The sequence below is a fragment of the Asterias rubens genome, chromosome 1 (assembly GCF_902459465.1).
Source record: "Asterias rubens chromosome 1, eAstRub1.3, whole genome shotgun sequence".
Classification (NCBI taxonomy): Eukaryota; Metazoa; Echinodermata; class Asteroidea; order Forcipulatida; family Asteriidae; genus Asterias; species Asterias rubens.
Genome location: NC_047062.1, coordinates 9,386,291 through 9,412,262, shown reverse-complemented (window position 1 = coordinate 9,412,262; position 25,972 = coordinate 9,386,291). Strand labels below are relative to the sequence as shown.

General features: G+C 41.5%; 1 protein-coding gene across 1 annotated transcript in view; it reads right to left on the bottom strand.

Annotated features, from left to right (window-relative positions):
* LOC117287687 (sushi, von Willebrand factor type A, EGF and pentraxin domain-containing protein 1-like) overlaps positions 1-11,053 on the bottom strand; it is a 52,722-nt gene extending 41,669 nt beyond the window's left edge. The window contains exons 1-6 of the mRNA XM_033768217.1: positions 10,944-11,053; positions 9,355-9,520; positions 6,622-6,761; positions 5,388-5,567; positions 2,103-2,291; positions 560-814 (exon numbers count right to left, since the gene is read on the bottom strand). Coding sequence (XP_033624108.1) covers positions 560-814; positions 2,103-2,291; positions 5,388-5,567; positions 6,622-6,761; positions 9,355-9,520; positions 10,944-10,998 — 985 coding nt within the window. The 5' untranslated portion in view covers positions 10,999-11,053. The remainder of the gene's footprint in view (positions 1-559; positions 815-2,102; positions 2,292-5,387; positions 5,568-6,621; positions 6,762-9,354; positions 9,521-10,943) is intronic.
* Between the last annotated feature and the right edge of the window lie 14,919 nt (positions 11,054-25,972).

Genomic DNA, 25,972 nt, shown 5'->3' with positions numbered 1-25,972 from the left:
CTTGATAATTTTACCGAGACGAAGTCAAGGTAAATTATCAAAAACCAGGCCTCGACGGGCTTAAACCACTAGTTGAAAACCGATTCAACACCTTTGATTCCCATTCATAAATACCTTTACAGTAATAAAACATCAACACTTTTGGTCAAAAAGTAAAATAAATGCAAACATTATAATTGTTCAATGATTTCTTTCAACACAACACCCCTTCAGCTATGAAATGGGAAGGCCCTCCGCCGCTTTCGGGTAAACAACTCCTTAAAAGGGAATGCTGTGGGCGTCGCGCGTATCGCGTGATGTGGCACACAACTGTCCAGGCCGTTGTTCTCGACCAATAGGAATGAAGAAACTATCTTATAAGCACATGTGCAAGCTCGTGTGTCACGCCCATGTTTCAACACTTTTTACCGGTCATAAACAAAAGTTTATACACACCCACAAGACGCGCTCTCCACCAATAGGAATAGTGAAACTGTCCGAGGTATTTATTAATGTTTGTTTAATAGTGTAACAACATGAGGGCCTACATGGGTCCGACACTGTTAAACTGTAAACTAACCTTGCACAACAACACTGAATGAACAACTAGCTTTATTTCCACTGGAATCACTGACTTCATATTTGATGACATGTGAACCTCTGCTGAAAGCAGCTCCAGAAGTAAGCCCTTCGATTTGTGTCTGCTTTGTAGAAAGTTTCTCGTTTGAGTTGTCTGTCACAGTCGGAAGGTCCCAAGTGACTGTCGCAGTGGTTTGACCAGACTCAGCATAAGCCAATATAGTACTTGGACAAGTTATGACTGGACGCTGCGTGTCTGTAAAAACAAATGTCACTTTCAATCCAATCAATTCAATATTTAATTAGTCATGTTAAAAAGAACATGAAATTCCCTTTTTTCTGTAAATGCATTTAGATTTGGGGATCAGTTAAAAACTGACAAGCATACACTGTTTTATGGATGAGCTAGTCCAAGTAGAGTTTTAGTGCACCAGTGCCCAAGTAATTAAAGCGTGTGATTGGATCTCAGTTGATCAAAGCAGGTGTTTTCTTTAACAAGACAGGTATACCAGTTCTTTCATCAGTAAGTAGACTTGTGCTAAAGCAGGTTGAGATTGCTTGAGTTATCAATAAGCTATTCTCATACATATTCAGGACAGAGAGTCGAGTTCTCATTGATCCATTTATCATCATATGCCGGGTGTTAATTTTGCTAATTACCAAGCGCGCACGTGAGTAATCAAGCAAGTGTTAAATGCGCGTGATAAGTCTACTTGTCATGCACTTTACGATCGTGGTAGGGGGCCATCTGTAGTACACATGCACGAACATATCTAGCGACATCCATTGAACAAACTTATTTCACAGTCGTCATTTTCCCTTGCTTAAAGGCAGTAGACACTATTGGTAATTGTCAAAGACTAGCCTCCACAGTTGGTGTATCTCAACGTATGCACAAAATAACAAACCTGTGAAAACTTGAGCTCAATGGGTCAAAGAACCTGCGAGTTAATAATGAAAGAAAAAACACCCTTGTCACACGAAGTTGTGTGTGTTTAGATGCTTGATTTCGAGACCTCAAGTTCTAAATCTGAGGTCTCGAAATCAAATTCGTGAAAAATTACTTCTTTCTCAAAATGTATGGCACTTCAGAGGGAGCCGTTTCTCACAATGTTTTATACCATCAACCTCTCCCCATTACTCGTCAACAAGAAGTTTTGAGTAATTACCAATAGTGTCCACTGCCTTTAAAACAACTGATTATGTATGAAGTCATGGAAGTATAGTACAACAAATTTAATATGTTTTTTTTGGGTGACCAGTCGATATGAGCTCCCCTCGGTATTGGAAGTTGGCAAACTAGTTCCCTCGGCTTCACCCCAGGAACTAGTTTGTCATCTTCCAATACCAAGGTGAGCTACTTTCGACTAGTCACGTGAAAAAAAACTCATTATATTTGTATATTATTAGTAATAAGTTTGGAATGCTTGGAATTTGTTGGCGCCACTGTAGACTCTTAGATCTCCAGACCAAACCATGATTCCACGGGTAGCAGTAGTCCTAAAAAAATGTTTTCTAAAAAATTATTTCTTAGCTATTCTCACCGATACACACTGGATTCGATGTACCCGTCCAAACCTTATTCGCTCTACATGTTCTTATGCCAGTTGAACTGGACGGTAGGCTGTAACCAGGTTGACAGGCAAAGAAACAAATGCTGTTATAATTGTGGCCATCTGTGCAGGTAGTCAACGAATCTTTCAGGTTTGGATAAGGGTCAGGGCACTTGTTTGCTGTTAAGAACAAAAAGAGAACAACTATTACATAAAATGTTTGTCTATGCCTTGACGAAATAAATCAACCTCATGACAAGGCCTTTTCCATTTTTTTGTTAAAAATAAACAAACAATTATAATTGTGTAAGGTTTTGTGCAAGGTTGACCTAAACAAGGCTACAAAAGCCACTCTTTGTAAGGGGCTACAAGAACAAAAAGATAAAACATGAAAATAACTAAGTGAGCTGAAGGTAGGAATTAAAATTGCTCTAAAAACAGTCTAGATCATCGTAGGATGGAAGGAAACATGCACCAGGCAAGGAGTTCTAAAGAGATGCAGTGTGTGCATAAAAATAGAACCCGGAGAACGTCTCATTGTGCGTACGCTTTCGTTGTTAGACCATTTTTATGGACGCGCATACGCCATTTTTGTTACGCATGTATGGCAAAGTATTTTGCCATACAATGACGTCATCATTGACCAATGAACACACTAGAAACGATCTATGTGCGCTGACATCTTGCTATTTTGCCATACACACGTGTCACGCGATTTCATTTCGCCAAATACGCGTACCATGCGGTATGGATACGCTGCTTCCATAGACGACACAGAGGGCGGCCGAGCTCAGCGTTCTCCAAGGAATAAAGTTGTTGGAATGGTTCTTTGTTCTACATCTCAGAAAAGCAAAAGTGTATGGATGAGAAGAAGCAGAGAGTCTGGTTTCACACTTAAACACACTGATAGGAGGAACCAGCTGGTCAAACACACTGATAGGAGGAACCAGCTGGTCAGACACACTGATAGGAGGAACCAGCTGGTCAGACACACTGATAGGAGGAACCAGCTGGTCAAACACACTGATAGGAGGAACCAGCTGGTCAAACACACTGATAGGAGGAACCAGCTGGTCAGACACACTGATAGGAGGAACCAGCTGGTCAAACACACTGATAGGAGGAACCAGCTGGTCAGACACACTGATAGGAGGAACCAGCTGGTCAAACACACTGATAGGAGGAACCAGCTGGTCAAACACACTGATAGGAGGAACCAGCTGGTCAAACACACTGATAGGAGGAACCAGCTGGTCAAACACACTGATAGGAGGAACCAGCTGGTCAGACACACTGATAGGAGGAACCAGCTGGTCAGACACACTGATAGGAGGAACCAGCTGGTCAGACACACTGATAGGAGGAACCAGCTGGTCAGACACACTGATAGGAGGAACCAGCTGGTCAAACACACTGATAGGAGGAACCAGCTGGTCAAACACACTGATAGGAGGAACCAGCTGGTCAAACACACTGATAGGAGGAACCAGCTGGTCAGACACACTGGTGGCACATGTATCAATAAAGAATCTGTAGAAAAGACAGAGGCTGGCTACAGACCTACAGAAGGAAAGAGGTTGTTACGTTGATCCCACCGCTTCACCAACAAAATTAACAATTCGCTTAAAGCCATTGGACACTTTCGGTACAGAAAAAAAAAATTAAAATTCACAGATTTACAAATAACCTACAGGGTTTACAGAAGGTAATGGTGAAAGACTTCTCTTATAATATTGTTCCATGAAATGCTTTACTTTTTGAGAAAACACTAAAATATCAATTCTCGATATCGAGAATTACGGATTTATTTAAAAACACATGTCATGACACGGCGAAACGTGCGGAAACAAGGGTGCGCTTTTCCGTTATTTTCTCCCGACTCCGATGACGGATTGAGCCTAAATTTTCACAGGTTTGTTATTATATAGAAGTTGTGACACATGAAGTGTGGGCCTTGGACATTACTGTTTACCGAAAGTGTCCAATGGCTTTAATCTTGAATAAAGATAAATGACAGGCAGAAGCTCCAGCCCAAATGTGATAGCAGCAGTACTCCATTAGGGGACATGTAGTTGCACATGTAAAGAGTACCCATAAGGTGGCAAGAACAAACAACAGTTTCATTTAATCATTACGCTTTCATTGATTAAATGCAATTACCATTTGTTTTTCTAACTCTCCAAGATTGCACCTGTGACAAGGTCCATGGTGTTTTTGTACAACCTAGGGGGAAAATGGCACTCGAGGCGAGGGTGTACAAAACCACAGAGTGCAACAATTGTTTTGTTATACCTTGGTAAAATGATTAGTCCTCTTCTCAAAGTTCTGCTGTAATTTTCAACTATTTACGTATGCAGATTTTAATAAGCAGACGAACAGTTGTCCAATTCCTCACTGTTCCCTCGAAGTAATATATACCGGGTAAGTAATGTACACCGGTTAACAAAACTCATGTTACCCACCACACTGTGCAGCCACGGTCATGCATATTTGTTTACCCTCATATGAATGCTTCTCGACCAATCAAACTTCACAATTTGTTACATAGGTACAACAATTAAGATTGTTATACCTCTGTACAAATTGTGAAGTTTGATTGGTCGAGAACCAATCACATGCCATGAAACAAATACGCATGTATCACGGCTAAAGATGCGCACTACGCGTAATGCACAGCGCGCCGGGTAACATGGAAAGTGATGTACACCAGTGTACATCACCTTGATTGTTCCCACCGTTGGTCGATTTCCAGCGCTGTACGAAACACACGCAGGTTCGAAGGGAACAGGTGAAGAATTGTTTCTTATTTTAACTGTTCGTCTGCTTATTAAACTTTGTTTAAACTATGCATTACTCCATCTTAATAATGTTTGAAGATGACAACTGAACTTCACGAAGAAGAATAACAATATCAAAACAATTGTTGCACGCTATGACTGGGGTCCATGGGTTTTGTATACCTTCGGTGGCAAACGGCACCCTCGGCTTCGCCTCGGGTGACATTTTCTCCCTCGGTAGTACAACACGCCCTGGATCCCGTCACAGCGTGCAACAATTGTATAATGGTTCACACAATCATTTTTCATTATAAACTTTGATTGTTAGAATATCTCTGACAAATGAACTAGATCTGCATGTGCAATGAGTTTTATTCCAGGTTCAAATTGGTGGTTTCGGCTACAAAGTGTGTGGTCAAAGGTTGTCCTATACTTTAATTATGTTGTCACGGCGACCAGCCAAATCTGTAGCCACCAATCCAGCCACTGCCTTACTTACGTGTACATGATGGTGTATACCCTGACCACTTGCTACTTATTTGACATGTACGGCTGCTCTGTCCTCCTGTAATGGAGTATCCATTGGTGCACCTAATTGTACACGTCGATCCATACAGGTCTTGATGTGAACAGGAGACATAACCCATGGAGACTGCTGGATGGAGCCCACATTTTATTGCTTAAAACAAACAAAATAAAAATGAACCAGGATTTTGAGTAAAAGTTCTCTAGTAATCTTTTAGAAAGAATCGATCTACACTTGTATTGTAGCAAACTTTACAACAATTTATTTTTTGAGATGCTACCTGTACAAAATATCAGATTTGTCTCTTTTTGACCTTGAAGAAAATTGCATCCTTTTCCCTCGGCCCAAGTATCAGCCTGAGAATGCTTATCAGTGGAATAGTTTCATTCATTCAGTAAAACTTATTTCAATGCTATATGGTACACAATGGTCCAATAAAGCAGCAATTTAAAGACAACATTTAGGTAAGGTTTAAACAAGATTCTTTTGTTCCCTAACCTATGGACAGACAATTAATTAGTATAGTACAACCAAGGTACGGTAACATGAATTTAGGACAAACAAAGACAAAGACAAAGGACAACAAGGACAGACGAACACATGAAGGTATATACCAACAATATACACAAAAGCGACTCATCATTAAACTGACTCGTACAGTTGTGAGGTGTATGAGTTGGGTGTGCATGGTTTTACTATTCTCAGCATAAGAATGTGTAAGTACAAAAGTTAGACTTATTATACTCAGTAGAACTATGATGAGGTTCCTTCTGCTGATGTGCTTATCTGTAGGTAGCCTACACTTCTACTTTCTAGAAACTTGCAAGGCTCACACGGGAGCCTTAAAGTTTCTAGACGTATTGTATCTCAGATATGAAGGGAATCAGTCTTGAATCTATTCCGTTGCTACACCACAGGTTTTTTCCAGAACCATCACTGCACAGCACATAAAAGATAGTGCTACATTTGATGATAGGATGTTTGAATGATTTTTGGATACAAATTCAGTATAGTATTGATTTACTGCAACTTGTGCAAGTAGTGGGCTAGCCCCACTTGTGTGGCCAAGGATAGTGGGCAAGGTGCTGGTCGTTCTTCTAGAAAATATTGTCTAACCCTCGATCCACCCCTTGGAATATTGTGTTGCAATAAATCTATTATAATGTCAGTGTTGTGATGGTACACAAAAACAGTTACCGGTACTTACCCGTTACAGAGATCTTGAACGAGCATAAGTTTGGGTTTTTGTTTCCGTTTCCATCAGTAGCACTATGTTTGATGGTGTAGGGAGAATTATCGGCTCTGAACAGGTTACCAGATCTAGGACCTCCGTCCTCTCTTCCGATACTGTATGAAAGTGAGAGAAAAGTAGGGAAACCCAAAAGTAGAACCATAATGGAGGTAAAAAGAAAAAATTAACAATTGAAAGGTCAAGCCATGAGATGAGGTATGACGGAGAGGAGGAGGAGCAGACGATCGGCCTCAAAAGGATGTCAAGATGTCAAGTGCGCCCTCATTCGTCAGTTCAACTCCAACAAGTCCCATTTCCTCTAGATTTGATGACAAGTCGTTAGGCGCTGCCTATTTGTCTGCCGTTCATGCAAAAGTCACAGTGCGATTTTTACACATTTTTAATTCAAACGGTCGTAGGTAGCGTATGGCCGGCAGCACTAAATCGTTTATGAGTGTCAACAATTTGACTCCCATAAATGGCGGACCGTGTTATCCGACGATGTAAAAGGAAAACCGTACAATTTTGAGGCATGTTTGTGTGGATCATTGTATTATACTTGTACAACATCTTTCTAACCATATGCATTTGATAACAAACGGTTACAAACGCTTTTCAAAGACCAACTCGACCGATCCAAGGCAACGTGTTCCTTTAACAATTACCGTCTTGACCCATTCCTCTGGAGCTCCCTTTGCTGCACCCCACCAAATAGTATACAAAAAATATGTGACTAGTCGATATTATAACACACCTCTTGCTCGTTCTGTATTCTGGTTGGCTGAAACACGGTCACGTGGGATGAACTAATATAGGCTGCTGATCGCGCGCGCGTGTTTTGCGGGAATAGTACCAGAGCGGGCACTAGTCTTTGCAAATAGTGCCCGCGGTAAAAGCGACCTCTCTTGGCTTGAACCGTGAACAAACTACAACATTTCTTTTTCTGTTCTTACTTTACATTTTAAGACCGAGCTATGTTATAAAACACATATTGACTGGCATAATTCGGTAACTAGTGTACGTCTATTCCCCCTCGGGCCTGTCAGTGACCAGAAGAGGGGCCTATTTCCCTCGGCCTTCGGCCTCGGAAAATAGGTAGCTCTTCTGGTCACTCAAAGTCCCTCGTGGGAATAGACGTATACTAGTTACCTCGTTGCCAGTCAATATGTGTATATTAGCTCCTCGAGGTATTGGAAGTTGACAAACTAGTTCCCGAGGCGAAGTTGACAAACTAGTTCCCGAGGCGAAGCCGAGTGAACTAATTTGTCAACTTCCAATACCGAGGGGAGCTCATCGACTAGTCACCCGAAATAAACCATGTTATATTTGTTTTACTATACTTCGTACATATTCAGTTACCGGAACATGAGTTTTGAGCAAGATCGAAAATGACGACTGTGAAACAAAATGCACATAATGACAAGTTTGTTCATGTGTGTTGGATGTCGCTTAGAGAGCGCTGTTGTTCGTGCGTGTATACAAAACGGTGCCACGATCAATAGCAACAAGGGATGACGTCGCGCAATGGTAGTGCGCATGACAAGTAGAATAGTTCCCGGGGAACTATTACTTGTCATGCGCATTTACCACTTGCGTGAATACTCACGTGCGCGCTTGGTAGTTAGCAAAATTAACACCTGGCACGTGATGATGATTGGACCTATGAGAACTCGACTCTGTGTCATGAATATGTATGAGGTATAGTATAAATCTCCCATAGCTCCAGTGCAAAATGCTAAATATTCAAAAATACACGAAAAATACTTAAAAGTCTCACAGCTTTTAACTTGAAAGGGGAAATTATTGATTGACTCTTGAACTTTTATTCTCTGCTCAATTTTATATGGGGAGTCCCTGGGCCCGTCGAGTTATTCTCCCTCCAAGTAAAAACACCCCTTCACAGGTCTAATTTTCAAAACGTCCGAGCATCAATCTTGAAAAATTTCCCTACACCTCTCAGCAAATAGGACCATTTTTTTCAGGGCCTATGTCTCCAAAATACCTCAAGTTGGAAGTCAACAACCCCCAGGTCACAATTATGCAACATTTTTACACTGAAACACTTTCTGGGGCTCTCAAATCTGTCCAATATAGAATAATTTCAGGGCCTACAAAATATTAATGAGCTCGACTCTCCTGTTTGGTTGGGTGCACCCTTACTCCATGCCGGCCCAGCTAGCAGCGCATACCAAAGGATCACAATTCCATGCGCCGCGTTGCCATTAAAAAAACGGAGCTATGTTGTGTTTTACAATGCAAAACATTATTGTCATTTTAAAGAAAACCAAATAGAGCTCAACTGCACATTTTTGGTGACATGGTCATTATCACCACAACCACTCCTCTCTCCAATACAACCAAATCCAACATGTTGCGGATAATTGCATGCGGATTTCGAAACGCAGAATCTCCGTTCATAGATGGTAGATGGTAGATGTTGAACCCATGCGCATTGAACACAGCGCCCTCGTGTGAGTTTGAATGCAAATTCACCCGTTTAAATAAATCGCTGATCATTATCTGTCGGATTATACACGGGGCCCATTCGTGGTGGGTGCGGCAGGAGTGTTAACCCTTATTGAGTTTTGGACCGAAAAGATCTAAACTTTCCCCTAATTCCCCAACAGTTCCGACAGGGATTCGTCCGGCTGTTTGCACGCCCACATATAAGGGAAGACAGGTTGGTAGAGAACAGACGGTATAACTTACCTAACAGGTTGACTTGGGTCTTCAGCAGTTGGGGCAATCCATGAAACACGAGCGCTGTCTGAGCGAGGGTCTGTGTAGACCGCAATACTGGAGGGGCAGGCACGGTCCAACACTGGCGGAACCCTTTCAACAGATTGTTGTGATGATCGTTGGTTCCCGCCCTTGGCTAAAAAACAAAACAAAACCATATCAATGATACAAGAGGTACATACTAACTTATTATTGCGGTATTTCAGTTGAGCAATATGAACTGTCCGCAGTTGGAGAATCAAAACATCCTCCCGATTATTGGATAGTTTGCCCTATGGCCAATACTATTCTTATTCCTCCACGTTTCATCAATACACTGCAATGGTAAACATCATGGTTGTTGTGACATTATACCAAGATAAGAATAAAAGTTTACACCATAAAATAACACTATTTTCTTTACAAATAATTACATTACTGGTGTGATTTTAAAAGCCTTAAAGACAATGGACACTATTGGTAATTGTCAAAGACCAGTCTTCTCACTTAGTGTATCTCAACACATGCATGAATTAACAAACCTGTGAAAATTTGAGCTCAATGATCATCGAAGTTGCGAGATAATAATGAAAGAAAAAACACCCTGGTCACACGAAGTTGTGTACTTTCAGATGATTTCGAGACCTCAAATTCTAAACTTGAGGTCTCGAATTCACTCGAAAACTACGTCACTTCAGAGGGAGCCGTTTCTCATAAATACCTGAGACAGTTTATACATATTGATTGGTCAAGAGGGCATCACGTGGGGGTGTTTAAACGGATGATATAACACTAGTAAAAAGTGTTTAAAGACAGTGGTAATTACTCAAAATAATTATTAGCATTAAACATTACTTGCATGCATGGTAACGAGTAATGGGAAGTGTCGTGGCCGAGCGGTTAAGAGCACCGAATTCAAACTCTGGTGTTTCTGATCAGCAGAGTGTGGGTTCGAGTTCCCCAGCCATGACACCTTGTGTCCTTAATTAAGCAAAACACTTAACCATTGATTCGTCCTTCGGATGGGACGTAAAGCCGTTGGTCCCATGTGTTGTGTAACGCATGTGAAAGAACCCAGCGCGCTTATCGAAAAGAGAAATGGTTCGCCCCGGTGTTCCTGGCGGTGGCTGCTAAATGCGCCGTAGCACCTTGTAAACCCTTATAAGGTGCTATACATACTTGGGTCTCATAATTCATCACTTCAATAACATATCTTTCTGAAAGTTTGTATATACTCAGCGCCTTGAGTACCTTGTTTGGTAGATACGTGCGCTATATAAGACTTCGATATTATTATTATTTTTGTTGTTGTTTACACAGGTTTGTTATTTTGATGCATATGTTGAGATATACCAAGTGAGAAGGCTGCTATTTGACCATATTACCCATACTACGTTTCCTACGGAGCCCCTTAAGCGACATTAAAACAAAATATAAAGACTCCATCAACTTAGGACATGTAATAACTATATAATATATTTCAGAGCATTCTTTAGATCCACTTAAGATATGAAAACTGCGCATCGTTTGAAGCTTGCAATAATATATTAAAATATAACTCTTTAAATAAGGATACTTACAACAGAAAATTAAACACGCAACAGCAACCACAGCAATTGCTGCAAACAGCCCCATTTGTGCTGAAATTACACGACGACGGTTGCTTCAAAGTTCCTGCTTGCAGTTCAAATGTCGAAAATGACATAAAAGTGGTTTATAGGCCCTATACCCGGGGCTTTTATAGCTACCCTGTTGTACATCCGTAACTGGTTCAAACAGCTGCACGTCTAGGTTTCTGCGAATTGATGCGTTCGTTTAAGTTGCGGAGTTTCTGCAGTCGTTCACGGTCATTTATTGGTAATCATTGTCCCATATTATACAATGCACAATCCTCAATATCAAAACATACACGGACAATACTTAGAAGGCTCACAGCTTGATCCTCTACTCAATTTACTAGGGGAAGTCACTAATGGGCCCGTCGAGTTATTCACATTCCAAGCCAAAACACCCCTACACACCAGTGTAACTTTCCAAACATCTGATGAGCATCAATCTTGAAAAATGTCCAAACAAAACCACAGAGGCAGCTTGTTCCGTCACCGGCACAGAGTTCGGGATTCCTCTGCTAAACTTCAAAGTCAATAAAATAGAACTACTCTAAATAAACTTTCGAACATAAGTTACAGCCTGAAAACCGAGAACTCCTATTTGCGTTCTTAAATTAAGATAGCGCACAATTACGACTTGCTGATACCCTTTTCCCAAAAAAAACAGTAAAATGGAGTGTTAATAATACGAATGACAGGACAAAACTTCCCTCGTCACTTTATCTCCGATTGGTTGCCGACCGTCGGGATCACGTCGTTCAAGTTGAAATTGTTCTACTCTTGCGACTGTAATTTTTTTTTTTTACGAGCGGGTACTGTTTAAAGGCAGTGGACACAGTACTCAAAAGAAAAATTAGCCTAAAACATTACTTGGTGACGAGTTATGGGATGAGGTTGATAGTATAAAACATTGTGAGAAACAGCTCCCTCTGAAGTGACATATGTTGCTTACCAGGATAAGGTTACCAGCCAAAATGCAATGTGAACATGTACCATTTGTATGTGGTGTCCTACTTATTTTTGTTTTCTTAGCATAAAACCTTACTTGAAAACGAGTAATTGGGAGCTGTTGATAGTATAAAACATTGTGAAAAACAGCTCCTTATGAAGTAATGTAGTTTTCAAGAAAGAAGTATTTTTCCACGAATTTGAATTCGAGACCTCAGATTTAGATTTTTAGGTCTCGAAATCAACCATCTAAGAGCACACAACTTCGTGTGACAAGGGTGTTTTTCTTTTATTATTATCTCGCAATTTCGATGACCAATTGAGCTCAAGTTTTCACAGGTTTGTTATTTTATGCATAATGTTGAGATACACCAAGTGAGAAGACTGGTCGTTGACAATTACCAAGTGTCCCGTGTCTTTAAACGGACGTACTCATAGTTCGATTCACTCACATAAATTATATCTTTGGTCATGGGGATCATGATTTGAGGATGATTTGATGTACTAGATATAAACATGCAGTAATTATAATTTGAGCTCCTCCTCGAGTATACTCGAGTATACTACAGACAGTTTATTACCCCCTTGCCGGTGGAGTAATCCACATCTAGACTTTAGTGATATAGCTACCTAATTACTACTCCAGGCTTTCGACGCTCTCGTGCGGATCCCTACAAGAAATGGCGTCGTAGACAGGACGTGGGACAACTTAATTTGACTTTCTTGGAGGTAAAAATGTCATCCCAACATCATTAATCTATTTTAAAGACAGTGGACACTATTGGTAGTTGTCAAAGACCAGTCCTCTCACTTGGTGTGTCTCAACATATGCATAAAATAACAAACCTGTGAAAATTTGAGCTCAATCAGTCATCGAAGTTGCGAGATAATAATGAAAAAAAAAAAACCTTGTCACATGAAGTTGTGTGCGTTTAGATGGTTGATTTTGAGGCCTCAAGTTCTAAATCTGAGGTCTCGAAATCAAATTCGTGGAAAATTACTTCTTTCTCAAAAACTATGTCACTTCAGAGGGAGCCAATTCTCACAATGTTTTATACTATCAACCTCATCCCATTACTCGTCACCAAAAAAGGTTTTATGTTAATAATTATTTTGGGTAATTACCAATAGTGTCCACTGCCTTTAAATTCTTGAGTGTTTTAAGATTGCATTTTCTAAACTTGCTCATACAAATGTCTACATGAATAGGCCTAACCTCTCGGTTATCGGCATGAATAAAGACCAACATTAGGGATGTCGACCATTATTGTAGTAAGTTGTCTTTTTTTTCGATGAGTCGCAGTTTCTGGATTCAACGAATTAATTTCATTTGAGACATTTATTTCCATGCTAACAGAAACAAATACAAACAAGCAGAGAATTAAAAATAGGGGCATAGCCATAAAAGCCAAAGCTAGCAATAAAAGCAAACGGAAATACAAATTTAATAACATAACACTATAACAAGGTATGTTGCAGATTAGATTGTTGGGACACACGTGCGCGAGTTTGTTTCCTTTCCATGTGAAGAATTGACGTGGTCCCAAAAATGTTTCAATAATAAGCCATACAGACAGAATTTATGGCCTTGCCTATCACAACCCCAGGTCAACAACCATGGCAGAGAAATTCCCCTGTTGGCTCAAGTTACTTCATCCATCATCAAACTTATTCCACCACACTTATGTTGTTGCTTTTGCAACACTTTTCACAGAAAGTGTTGAAACATATCCGTATCCACGTTCTACCCGGACATAGAGGTCTCTGCTGAAAAGACCTTGTGTGCGTCTCGTGGGCGTCAATCTGTTTTGAAAGATGGGGGGGGGGGGGGGGGGGGGGGGGGCGACATCTGAAAGACACTTGACATAAGTCCTTCATGCACAAGTTTTGTGCCAACAGATGCTAAGTAAAACCAAAGAGAAAGAATCACGCGGTCATTTCTCTATGAGTAATTGCCAATAGTTTCCAGTGTCTTTAAGTCATAACATTTACGGCGTGTGATCCGGGAATTTAAGACAATTTTTAAAGTTTTGGTGCAGCATTTTTCGCTATTGGTAGTTTTATCTATAAAAAAAAACACTTTTATGCTCAGGCGGCGTTTCATCCCAACCATCGTCAAGGATGGATCCAGACAAGAAGTTTAAGGGGGGCCTTTTGTGGCGTGGGGTCCTGGCCCGCTCAAGGACCCGGAAAATATTGCATTGTAGATGCTCTGTGGTGCAATCTAGGCCAATAACAGGCATTATAAATGAAATGGAACGTAAAGCCTTAACCTTTAGAACATTTAGCAGCAGTAGAACCTTTTGGGTTAACGGCATCTTCAAGTGTGGATGTATATGACACACATTTTAGAGGGCAAATCTGTCAAAGAGTGAGCATGCAAGTGAGAAATCTTTTGTGGGCCCGGGCCATCTTTTGGGCCGGGGAATTTTTTTAGGCCGTAGATGCTTTTGGTGCATCTTAGGGAGTCTGATGGGTGTAGACCGGCGGCCCAGAGCACTTTGGTTAAAGGAACGAGGTACCAATATTTGAGTGCAGGAACATTTAGTGGATAACCTGACATAGTCAGATATAGATGTCTGCCGGGGACCCCCGCTGCGTTTGGCGCACGGACCCCCAACAAAGAGGCAAAATAATGGGCTGAATCCAACATTGTAAGTACCACATGAAACCAAGTGGAAATGGTCATTAACATGATGCTTAGTAAAACATATCAACCGCCAGACAAATTGTCTGCTGCATTAGGCCTGCCAGACACCCCCTCCCCCAAATATTTAGTGTACAAACCTATGAGTTGAAATTAACCAGTTGTCAAATCAGCTCAGATTTACATGAAACTTTGTCTAACTGTTCCACTATATGAACACAAACCAAAAATTAAATCCATACTCCATATCGTTTCCGAGATACGGCCTCTTAAAATATGCTAAAACCTCCCCATTTTGGAGCTCCGCCCCGACCGACTCCACGCGTCGTCGTGATATTTTTTTTAAACTTTAAAAGCCCATTAATTTAAAAACGACACCAGCTGTATGGCTGAAAAAGGTGTATGCTGTTTAGGTTGTGGCCTCATAATTTGGTTGCACTGGGCCTGCCAGACACCCACACCCCCGGGGTCAAACATTGGAGGAACGACCTAAAACCATAGAGTAATGTAGAAATGACCAATCATAATAAGAGAGTATCAACCGCCAGACAAAAGCTTTGCTGCAATGGGCCCGGCAGACACCTCCCCTCCCCGGGTTAATTAAACATAAGAGGAACCACCTGAAACCAAGTTAAAATGACCAATAACATTATTCTTAATAGATGTTAAATTTGCATCGGGATAAAGAATATTAATTGTTTTTTGGGGTTTTTACCCATATACACCGATGTCACTCGGGTGGGATTCGAACCCACGACCCTTGCAATTCTAGAGCAGTGTCATACCAACTAGACCACCGAGATTGCCCGGTAGCTAGAGGCAGTTCACATCGGTGTATATGGGTAAAAAACCCCCAAAAATTAATATTCTTTATCCCAAAATTAATATTCTTTATGCAAATTTAACATCTATTAAATCGTTTGCAGTACCCGCTGCTAAACATAGGATTCAAACAGCCTCTAGCTACCGGGCAATCTCGGTGGTCTAGTTGGTATGACACTGCTCTAGAATTGCAAGGGTCGTGGGTTCGAATCCCACCCGAGTAAAATGCCTGTGATTTTTTTCACAGGACTCGGGGAAAGTACTGAGTATACAGTGCTACACACATCGGTGTATATGGGTAAAAACCAAAAATTAATAACAATATTCTTAATACTAGTATCAACCGCCAGAGAAAATGTTGGCTGCATTGGGCCCGGCAGACACCCCCCCCCCCCGGGTTAATCATCAGAGAAACCACCTAAAACCAAGTTGAAATGACCAAACAGGCCTTTACAGAGTACTATTCTTTATCAGTATCAGCTGCTAGACAAAAGTTTTGCTGCATTGGGCCCGGCAGACACCTCCCCTCCCCTGGAGTGTTAGGTCATTCCAATTTGGTTTTGGGTGGTTTCTTCCCTGTTTGACCCGGGGACCGGGAGGGGGTGTTTGCCAGCAGACCTAATGCAGCAAAACATATTTGTCTGGCGGCTGATACCTACTCGTATAAAGAATAGTGCATAGGCCTATTGGTAATTTCAACTTGGTTTTAGGTGGTTCCTCCGATGTTTAACCCCGATGGTGGGGGTGTCTGGCAGGCCCAATGCAGCCAAATTATTAATCAAGGGCCACAGTTTAAATAGCATATACCGTTTCAGCCATACAGCTGGTGTCGTTAATTACAGGCTCTTAAAGTTTGAAAAAATACCATGACGACGCGCGGAGTCGGTCGCGGGGCAGAGCTCCAAAAGGGGGATGTTTTAGCATAATTATTTTAAGAGGCTGTATCTCGGAAACGATATAGAGTATGGATTTAATTGTTGATGTGTGTTCATTTTAGCCATAGTGGAACAGTTAGACAAAGTTTCATGTAAATCTGAGCTGATTTGACAACTGGTTAATTTCAAACCATAGGTTTGTACTGGGGAGGGTGTGTCTGGCAGGCCTAATGCAGCAGACAATTTTGTCTGGCGGTTGATTTTTTTTAACTAAGCATCATGTTAACGACCATTTCCACCTGGTTTCATGGTACCTACAATGTTTGATTCAGCCCATTATTTTGCCTCTTTGTTGGGGGTCCATGCGCCAAACGCAGCGGGGGGGGGGGGGGGGGGGGCATCCATATCTGACTATGTCAGGTTCCACTAAATGTTCCTGTACTCAAATATTGGTACCTCGTTCCTTTAACCAAAGTGCTCTGGGCTGCCCCGCTATGATGTGCCCCCTCTGAGACGTTGGAATTTAAGGCCTTTTTTTCAAGTAACGATTCACAATTATTTGCTATTGATAATTGTATCTAAAAAAACAACTCAATAATTATAGCTTCGTCCATAATATTTCTGCATATTCAATGCTCAGACGGCGTTTCATCCAAATCATCACCATCATCGTCAAGGATGAACCCTGACAAGAATTGTACGGGGTGGGGCAAATCTATTAAAGACGACGCGTGCAAGTGCGAATACGAAGCCCTATACGGCGTTGGGTCTGGGCCCGCTCAAGGGCCCGGGAAAATGTTGCATTTTAGATGCTATGTGGTGCAATCTTCGGCCAATAACAGGACATAATGATGCTAGGGGTTAACAGATCTTCGGATGTTGATCTATTACACAAATGTTTTGGTACAAATCTGCCAAAGAGTGAGAATGCGAGTGTAAAACATTTACGGCTTGGGTCTGGGCCCGCTCAAGGGCCCGGGAAAATTTTGCTTTCTAGTGGTGCAAGCCATTTAGAGGCCAAATTGGCGAACGAAACAATAAGCCAATTTGAGGGGAGACAAGTGTCCCCTTCCTTGCGAAATCCCGAGGCGGCCTTTCACGAGGTCACGCCCGAAACCAGGATTATTTATTTATTTATTTATTTATTTATTTTCTTTTGGGGGGGGGGGGGTGGGGTGGGAGTGGGTTTGAATCATAGAAAAAGGACTAGTCTAACCGGAATTCCGGTGTTTTCCATTTCAAATTAATTTGTGGTCTTCAAGGGACATGTGTATTTGATATAAAATTGTTGATTGGAGGGGGGGGGGGGGGTATGAATTTGTCAGTCCGCCCCAAACAAATTCTGAGGGGGGGGGGGGGATAAGTGGAGGGAGGAGCACAATACATTAACCACCGTGGCAAACTACCCAGCCTAAGTTGAGACTATAAGTGCTAAGTGCTTTGTGAAATCGTACACTTGCCCGTCTTTTTCCGTTTCTCATTATTTTTGTCGATCCCATCGATAATAAAATAATTACAGTTTCGCGCGAGTCCCGCTAGTGGTTCTTTCCCAGTCCCGTTTATAACCCGCTTTTTTGTTCACGTTCAGTGTGTTACTTTCCTATCCCGTATCGTTTATAAGTCCTGTTTTCCCTTTCCCGTATGATATCCCCGGCTCATTAATTTTCTTGCCGTTCCCTAGTCTGTTCTAGTTCATGATAATAGTAAGTGAATAAAAGAGTAGGCGACGAGTTCTTACACGGCCGTTTAAAACCGGCAGGGTCGTGGCCGTGTGATAGAGGCCCTGGAGGCCCTTTATCCTGGAGTCATCTGAATTGTGAAAATAGTGATTTTGTGTTGGAATTTTTGTTGAAAATTCTGGTGTACAAAGCTATCTGACTCTTTGGTGGCTGCCTGTGCAGTCAGCCGTTGTGTTCCCAACACACAGTCCATCTGTAACAAGTATGACGATTTTGCTGATTTTGTTTTGCAAAAAGATCTTGACCTTGTTGCCGTTTCAGAAACATGGCTGAGACCAGATGACAACTTATTAAGTCGTCAGTGTACCTCTGCTGGTTACTACTTTCATCACATCCCAAGACCTCACAAGACTAATTTTGTTGTTCTTTTCTTTTCTTTCCTTTGTTTTGTTTTGTTTTGTTTGTTGTTGGTTTTTACCGCGCCTTGAGCACCCAGCAAGGTGGATATGTGCGCATTACATTGGTTATTATTATTAGTAGTAGTAGTAGTAAATACATTGATCTCTACAATATAGTAGCAGAGATCAATGAGTAAATATGCATGACGTCATAATTCTTACCCAAAATGAGGCTTTGGCCACACGTCCGCCACCGCTTGCGGTTGCTGCGCCCATCGCCTCTTTTTGGGTAAGCGTTGTGACGCATACCTCATGCATAAATATTAAGAGAGGCGTATAACCCCAAGGCCGAGGTCGGGCGGTGTGTTCTTGGGTGCTCGAGAACAAGACGGAGCGCTGTTCTTGTTTCATCCGCTCAAACGACGATGTGATAAAAGCGCCACGAAAAGAGGTTCGGTACTGGTCATGTGACAACGTGGTTCGTCAGTTAAATAGGATGTTTTTTAACAGTTGGAAACCCGACAGTAGCCACTTTCATTATTTTCTTTGGGACGACTATTAACTTTCAACTTATCAATATTAACTTTAACAATCTATTTGAGAGTCATTTTGCATCTAATTTACTTGTTCTCGAAACCCCCGATGATAGGTGGTGTGTGATCTTGTTCCGAGTGAATCATTCTCGGGTCATGTTTTCATCATTCGGGCGTGAGAACAGCCCACTCGGGCCAAGAACACACCGCCCGAACTCAGCTTACAGGTTTAAGGATGATCGGGGCGGTGAGGAGGATTAAAATACGAAGAAATTTTTTTAACCTCCATAGTATGATCACTGGACCTATTAAAGTGCCGTAAGAAAATTTGCAGCGCGACCTAAAACAGCCGGCACATGGGAGTTGTTCTTACACAAACAGACATGTTGCTTACATTAGTGTATAGAAGATGGTCAATCCAGATGGAGGGAGCACCTGGGGGTTTGAGAAAATCCCCCGAAAATTCCCTTGAAACTTTTATTCAAGTGATGCTACACAATATAACAAAAATGAGGTCTGCTATGGAGCATATAGGCTTATTCCTCTACATAGACGGAAATGCATTTATTTTAACCTTCTACTTTCTACGAGAGATGGGATTTTCCGCCCTATGATCTTGTTGTTCACAACCCCGCTGGCCAGATACACTGTAAGCAAAAGAACCGTGCGTTTTAGTTTAAACTTTGCCATCAGGATCTAGATACTGGTTCGAATCGTCGAGGTGGTGACAATCTTCTGGTAAAACAAAACTATCAGAAAAGAATAAACTCTAAATAATAGTAAACTTGCGTGTCCAAACATGTAATAATTATATTTTCAGGGAGTGAATTTACTCTGAAAAGAACCGGTGTCAACGATGACACTTCAACCACACATCAACAACATAGTTCGCCTGTCATCATACCACATCAGGAATATTGGTAAGATTCGTAAGTACTTGGACAAAAGTGCCACTGAAAAGGTCATTCATGCATTTTGTTACTTCTCATCAATGGCAATGCTCTTCTCTACAGTCTTCCTAACAACCAGATTTCTCGTCTTCAACGCCTCCAAAATACTGCTGCTCGCATTGTGACACTGTCTAAGAAATCCTGTTCCATCACACCCATTCTGAAACAACTACACTGGCTCCCTATCTCTCAACGAATCATCTTCAAGCTGATGCTCATTGTCCACAAAGCACTTAATGGCAAGGCTCCCCACTATATTTTTAACTTCTTCAAGTTTACACTCCATCAAGAAATCTTCGATCAAGTGTTATGCTTCTTCTCAGTGAACCCAAGTCCCGACACTCATGGGGAGACAGGTCTTTTTCTTCAGCTGCACCACGCATCTGGAACTCTCTACCACTTTATCTTAGATCTTATCTTTGCACCACAAAATTCAAATCTCTTCTCAAAACTTATCTTATGTCACAGGTTTTCAAGGACTAATTTTGTTGTGTCTGTTTTTTTCTTTGTTTTACTTTGTTTTATTTGTTGTTGGTTTTTACTGCGCCTTGAGCACCCAGCAGGGTGGATATGTGCGCATTATAAGTCTTATTATTATTATATATTATTATTATTATTATTATTATTATTATGATTATTATAATTATTATTAGTAGTATTAAAAATGCATGACGTCATCATTCTTACCCAAAATGAGGCTTTGGGCACATGTCCGCCACCGCTTGCGGTTGCTGCGCCCATCGCCTCGTTTTACCTCATGCATAAATATTAAGAGAGGCGTATATAACCCCAAAGGTTCTTGGATGATCGGGGCGGTGAGGAAGATTAAAATACGAAGAATTTTTTTTAACCTCCATAGTATGATCACTGGACCTATTAAAGTGCCGTAAGAAAATTTGCAGCGCGACCTAAAACAGCCGGCACATGGGAGTTGTTCTTACACAAACAGACATGTTGCTTACATTAGTGTATAGAAGATGGTCAATCCAGATGGAGGGAGCACCTGGGGGTTTGAGAAAATCCCCCGAAAATTCCCTTGAAACTTTTATTAAAGTGATGCTGCACAATATAAAAAAAATAATGAGATTTTGCTATGGAGCACAATGGCCTAATCCTCTACATAGATGGAAATACATTGAGTATGCCATATACATTAATTTTAATCTTCAACTTTATATACCACAATAGGATAGATGGGATTTTCCCCCACGGATTTTGTTGTTCACAACCCCGCAGCTAGCCAGCTACGGCAAAAGAACGTTTTAGTCTAAACTTTGCCATCAGGATCTAGATACTGGTTCGAAACGTCGCGGTGGTGACAATCTTCTTGTTAAACAAAACTTCAGAAAAGAATAAACTCTAAATAATAGTAAACTTGCGTGCCAACCATGTAATCATTCTCTTTTCAGGGAGTGAATTGGCTCTGAAAAGAACCGGTTTGGTCTCGACGTTGCGAACAGTCTGCTCGCGTATGAGAAAACCATCAGTCCACTTAATGAATGAATAATTTTGTTTATCAAAGAGCCACTTTTTTCTCTACATCCGATACAATTACAAAATGCTTCCAAGGAATTGATTGAATGGATATATTCCTTTGTCACCAATTCCTCGAAAACTTGGCGACCTGTTTTGATGAAGTGTGTTTATAAAACGGCTGTACACGACTTAAAAGTGCAAGATGTGCGTGTTTGCGGCTAGTCTTGGTGCAAGACGTTGTTATTCACTATCACTGAGTGCATATTACTATCGTACGTTAGCGGGCGCTGTTGAAAACTTCCTGATCACCCAAAATCTGAGTCACCCACACAACACACTCCAAAAACAACGAGAACGTGTTTAACAAGACAAGTAGAGCTACTGACGGGAGCTATGTGGACCACATCTTTCTTCCAGGATACTTCACCTAGGTTTAGCACACTATTTGGGAGGTTTGGCTGCACGTTACGCGAGCAAAAAAGTGAGCGTGAACGTCAGACAAATTGCTGTAAAAAGTCACACTTGAAGTTACCATTTCTCACGTCAGGTACGTACATGCAGACGTCATACGTGAGCATAAAATAAAGTCAAGGTGGTGATGTCACCTAGAAACGACACAAATTTCTGACGTTCACGTTCACGTTCACGTTTTTGCTCGCACAACGTGCAGCTCAAACCTCCCCAATGCCATACCAGTTATTTTCTTTATATTCGGCTGTCTAGTTTCTAAACGCTCATATAATCATCATAACTGCCTCATAAGAGCCATGAGCAAAGAAATCAAGAGAGAGAAAACCTATTGAATGTGACCTTATATCGAAACCAATCTGACGCGTCTTGTGGCCCAATTAGATAGCGTGCTGTAGTAATAAAAAAAAAACATCGCGGGCTGAAGGAGGTTGAATCAAGAGGGGGCGCTATTTTTTTTTTTTTTTTTTTTGGGGGGGGGACACACAATATTCGTATTTGATGCATGAGGGCTATCTCCCTTTTCGTCCTCTCTCTCGCGCCTGCTGATATCCTGCACGCATAAACCTTCAATGTGTCTCGATTTACGTATGTCGTGTCAAAGCGTCGACGACTCAAGCGGCTGGTCTTCTTTTGGAGTGGCTGTTCGTGTCACTTGATCAACTCATTGGCGATTAAAAAAACGCTCTGAAAATAGTATGCAATAGAAAGATGAGTGTGGCGGGAACTCCATATAAGTGATATGCAAGCAGAGCTTGTATACAACTATTTCTTTTTGTGTAGCTGTATTAGCTACAAATATTTGTGTAACTGTGTAAAAAGCAATCAATTAATACAGAACTTGCAAGCGTGGGAGCTAACATGTTTTCTTGATAAAGGAAGTCTAAAATAAGTAGGGTTGAATGCTGAATAGATTCGCACAATCTAGGCCCAGCATTTATTAACTGTTGAAAACTAAACGCACAAACAGTAACGGGTTCTTTAGCTTTTCGGAAGGTTCTGACGGACAATTCCTAACAGTCTCAGATTATAGTTTGAAATAGTCTGGAAATTGTAAGGCTGGGGACGAAACATTTTGAGTAATACTTGAGTATGAAAACAAACAATGGCTGATAACAGTTGGATGTTGCCTCCGAAGCTGCGCTACAAGCAGCGTAAGTTCGGCACCAAGGAAGCAGAGATGCTCATGATGTGCAACCACCGCTCGCAGGAGGCTGAACTAGAACGGCGATACAAGCGCCTTGACGTTGCCCTGCAAGATTTCCTGCGCAAGTACCGACACGAGGTGTGGGAGGTACGGCACTTCCTCCGGAACATAGGGCGAATCGAAACACCGCAGAATCGTCTCGGCCTCCTCCCAACCGAAAAGTACGAGGAGGAAATATTCAACGCCAAGCTGAGAGCCCATAATCTAAGAAAGAAGAAGCGACAAGAACAGCAAGCCGATGAGTCGCCACCGTACACTTACGACACCGAAGATGAGATGACTTATACCCGGCTAACTGATACGATGGACCGCTCTAGTCTGACCGCCTCTTCTCACACACGAACCAAATCATCGGTTACTGTCGATGACCACGAATACAATGCGGACTCAATTCTACCCGACATAAGTAAAAGGTCTCCACGGAAGGGCTCCGCAGTGTCCATCAAACAACGCAAGAAGTCGTATGATGCCGGAAATAAGACCTGCTCAACACCGTCTGCGTCAGTAAGGCAAACTCCGACCGGTTTGGACCCAATCATGGAGAATGGGTGCCCTCCTCTTGGATTGAAAACAAACCAGAAAACTCTCCACAGAACTTTGTCCACAGTCTCCTGCCAAGATTCCAACCCCATGGGAAACTCCCAAAGCGTCACGAGCATAGACGAGGATCAAGCCGTGCATTTGCCCAAGATATAAACACGTAAAGGTTTTTGCTTTGTCTTGAAGTGTCACCACTTTCTTCGGAGGAAAGGGTCTTTCGTCAAACCGACTTGAGGATGTCTTTGTTTAATTCCAAACCAATAACCGGCTCAATGGGAAGTTTCGTTCGATTTCAGTGTACACTGTATAGGCTCATTTGGAAGTTTCGTTCGACTTCAGTGTAGACTGTATATATCTTTAATTGCTTTAGGTGAAACTGCATGCGAAGAGTTTGTCCTATTGTACGTTGGAGTAACATCTTCTTATTGAAATATGAGCCAGATCCTCTGACGGACAACTTAAATGACATTTTCATAGATGGATACAAATCGTAAACGTAAGTGTGATCAACGTGGTATCGTATATAATGTCAACGAAGCGAGAGACTCGTGCTGCATGTCATACAGCATTTTTATTAACTGTACTATGAATAAAGTTAGCAACACTCAAATATTTCCTTTTGCTCCCTGTCCACTGAGTATGAACACTAGAATTATGATGTAGGCCTGTACCTTTATGCTCATTACGTGGTTTGATAGGGCGCCCTCGGCCATAGAGGTCAAAAGAAGGTAGCTTATCATTGCCCAGTTTTACAGAACAAGTGATTTAATTGGATCCAATGATTTCATTGGATACACGGGCGTAAGTTTTCCATCTCTGTGTTTTGATTGGTCAAATGTGATGTTTGTCAGCTGCACTTTCGGTCGATTGTCTGCTTGCAGCAGGGTGCACAATGTGTATGTTGAATGTCGTATGGCTTGTATAATACACATGTACGTAAGACTTGACTGCGAATCTCAGACTGCGAATCTCCATGTGAAAATGCGAGGTCGAATGTGCTTTTGGACGGAGGTTGACATGATATGGGATTCACGAGCCTCGAAGTGTGACGTAAAGCTAATCATGGCCAATCACGTGAGCTGCGCGTTGAATGCGTTTCATTGTTTCATCAGGGAGGTTTAGCTGCAGGTAATTGCGCAAGCAAAAACGTGAACGTAGGTTACCATTTCTTACGTCACGAACGTGCAGACGTCATACGTGAGCATGAAATAAGCCCAAAGTGGTCACGTCACTTAGAAACGACACATTTTCTGACATTCACGTTCACGTTTTTTGCGCTCGCCTAACGTGCAGCTAAACCTCCCTATGTAAGATGGTGGCGCTGTGACGTATATCCTAATGGGGAGAAAGCAGAGCGTCGGCCAAAGTAATCTTTACAGCAGGGCCCGATTCCATGTATACTAGCTAGACAGATTTGAGAGTCATTAATAAAATGGGTAGTCTGTACATTTTCGGAACAGTGTGTCCTGGTTTGTTGATTTCCAACTTGAAGTACTTTGGATGGCATAGGTCCTGACAATTTTTCTGAGATGCTTGGGGCTATTTTTTTGTGTGGCAAGATTGATGCTCGGATGTTTAACAAAGGATGTTATTTTGTTTTTGAGGGAGAATAATTCACCGGGCCTTTCGGTCAACCCATGTCAAATTGAAAAAAGAAAAGGGAGGTAAGGGGTCAATGAATGATTTTTCTCTTTACTGTAAAAAGCTATGGAGACTGATAATTATTTTAATTTGAATATTTAGAACACTTGCACTGTACATGTATGCTATGAGAGTTTATTAATTGGGCTGCACCTAGAGTGATGTGTACCATCACGCAACATATTATCAAAATGGAGGAATGGTTTACGGGCCGGGGGGGGGGGGTAATAACAGCACAGTTATTCTCACGAAACAATTGTATTTGTCTTGATTATAATGGACTAACATGAAATCGGGAGAATTGTTTTTTTTTTAACGTCATGTAAATCAATATTAACAAAAAAACATAGTTATAACGGCCTACATGGCAAGTGAAACTAAATTACTGTGGTAACTTGGGCTCAGACAACACGTCTCAAGGCCCTGTCATACCATGGCGAATCGCCTCTGAGTATGCAAACTATCGTAAATACGTTGGTGTACGCCGATATAAGTTTATGGGTAAGTTGGGAATACGTCGTTTACGTTAAGAGCACGCTATGGATACGCTATGGATACGTCAATTCCAAAACCGATGTCGACTTTTTCGATGCAATTCGTTGGGAAGTTGGACGTTCTTGGACTTAGACAATTTTCGAACTATTTTGTGCATACATTGGCATATGTTCAGGCGATACGCCATGATGTGACAGGGCCTTTACATTGTCACTAAATCAAACAAAAACTCGTGTGATCATTGTAAATGTTTTCTCTGTATATAGAAATATCATAAATTTAGTTTGAAAGTATACTAAATCAAACAAAAACTCGTGTGA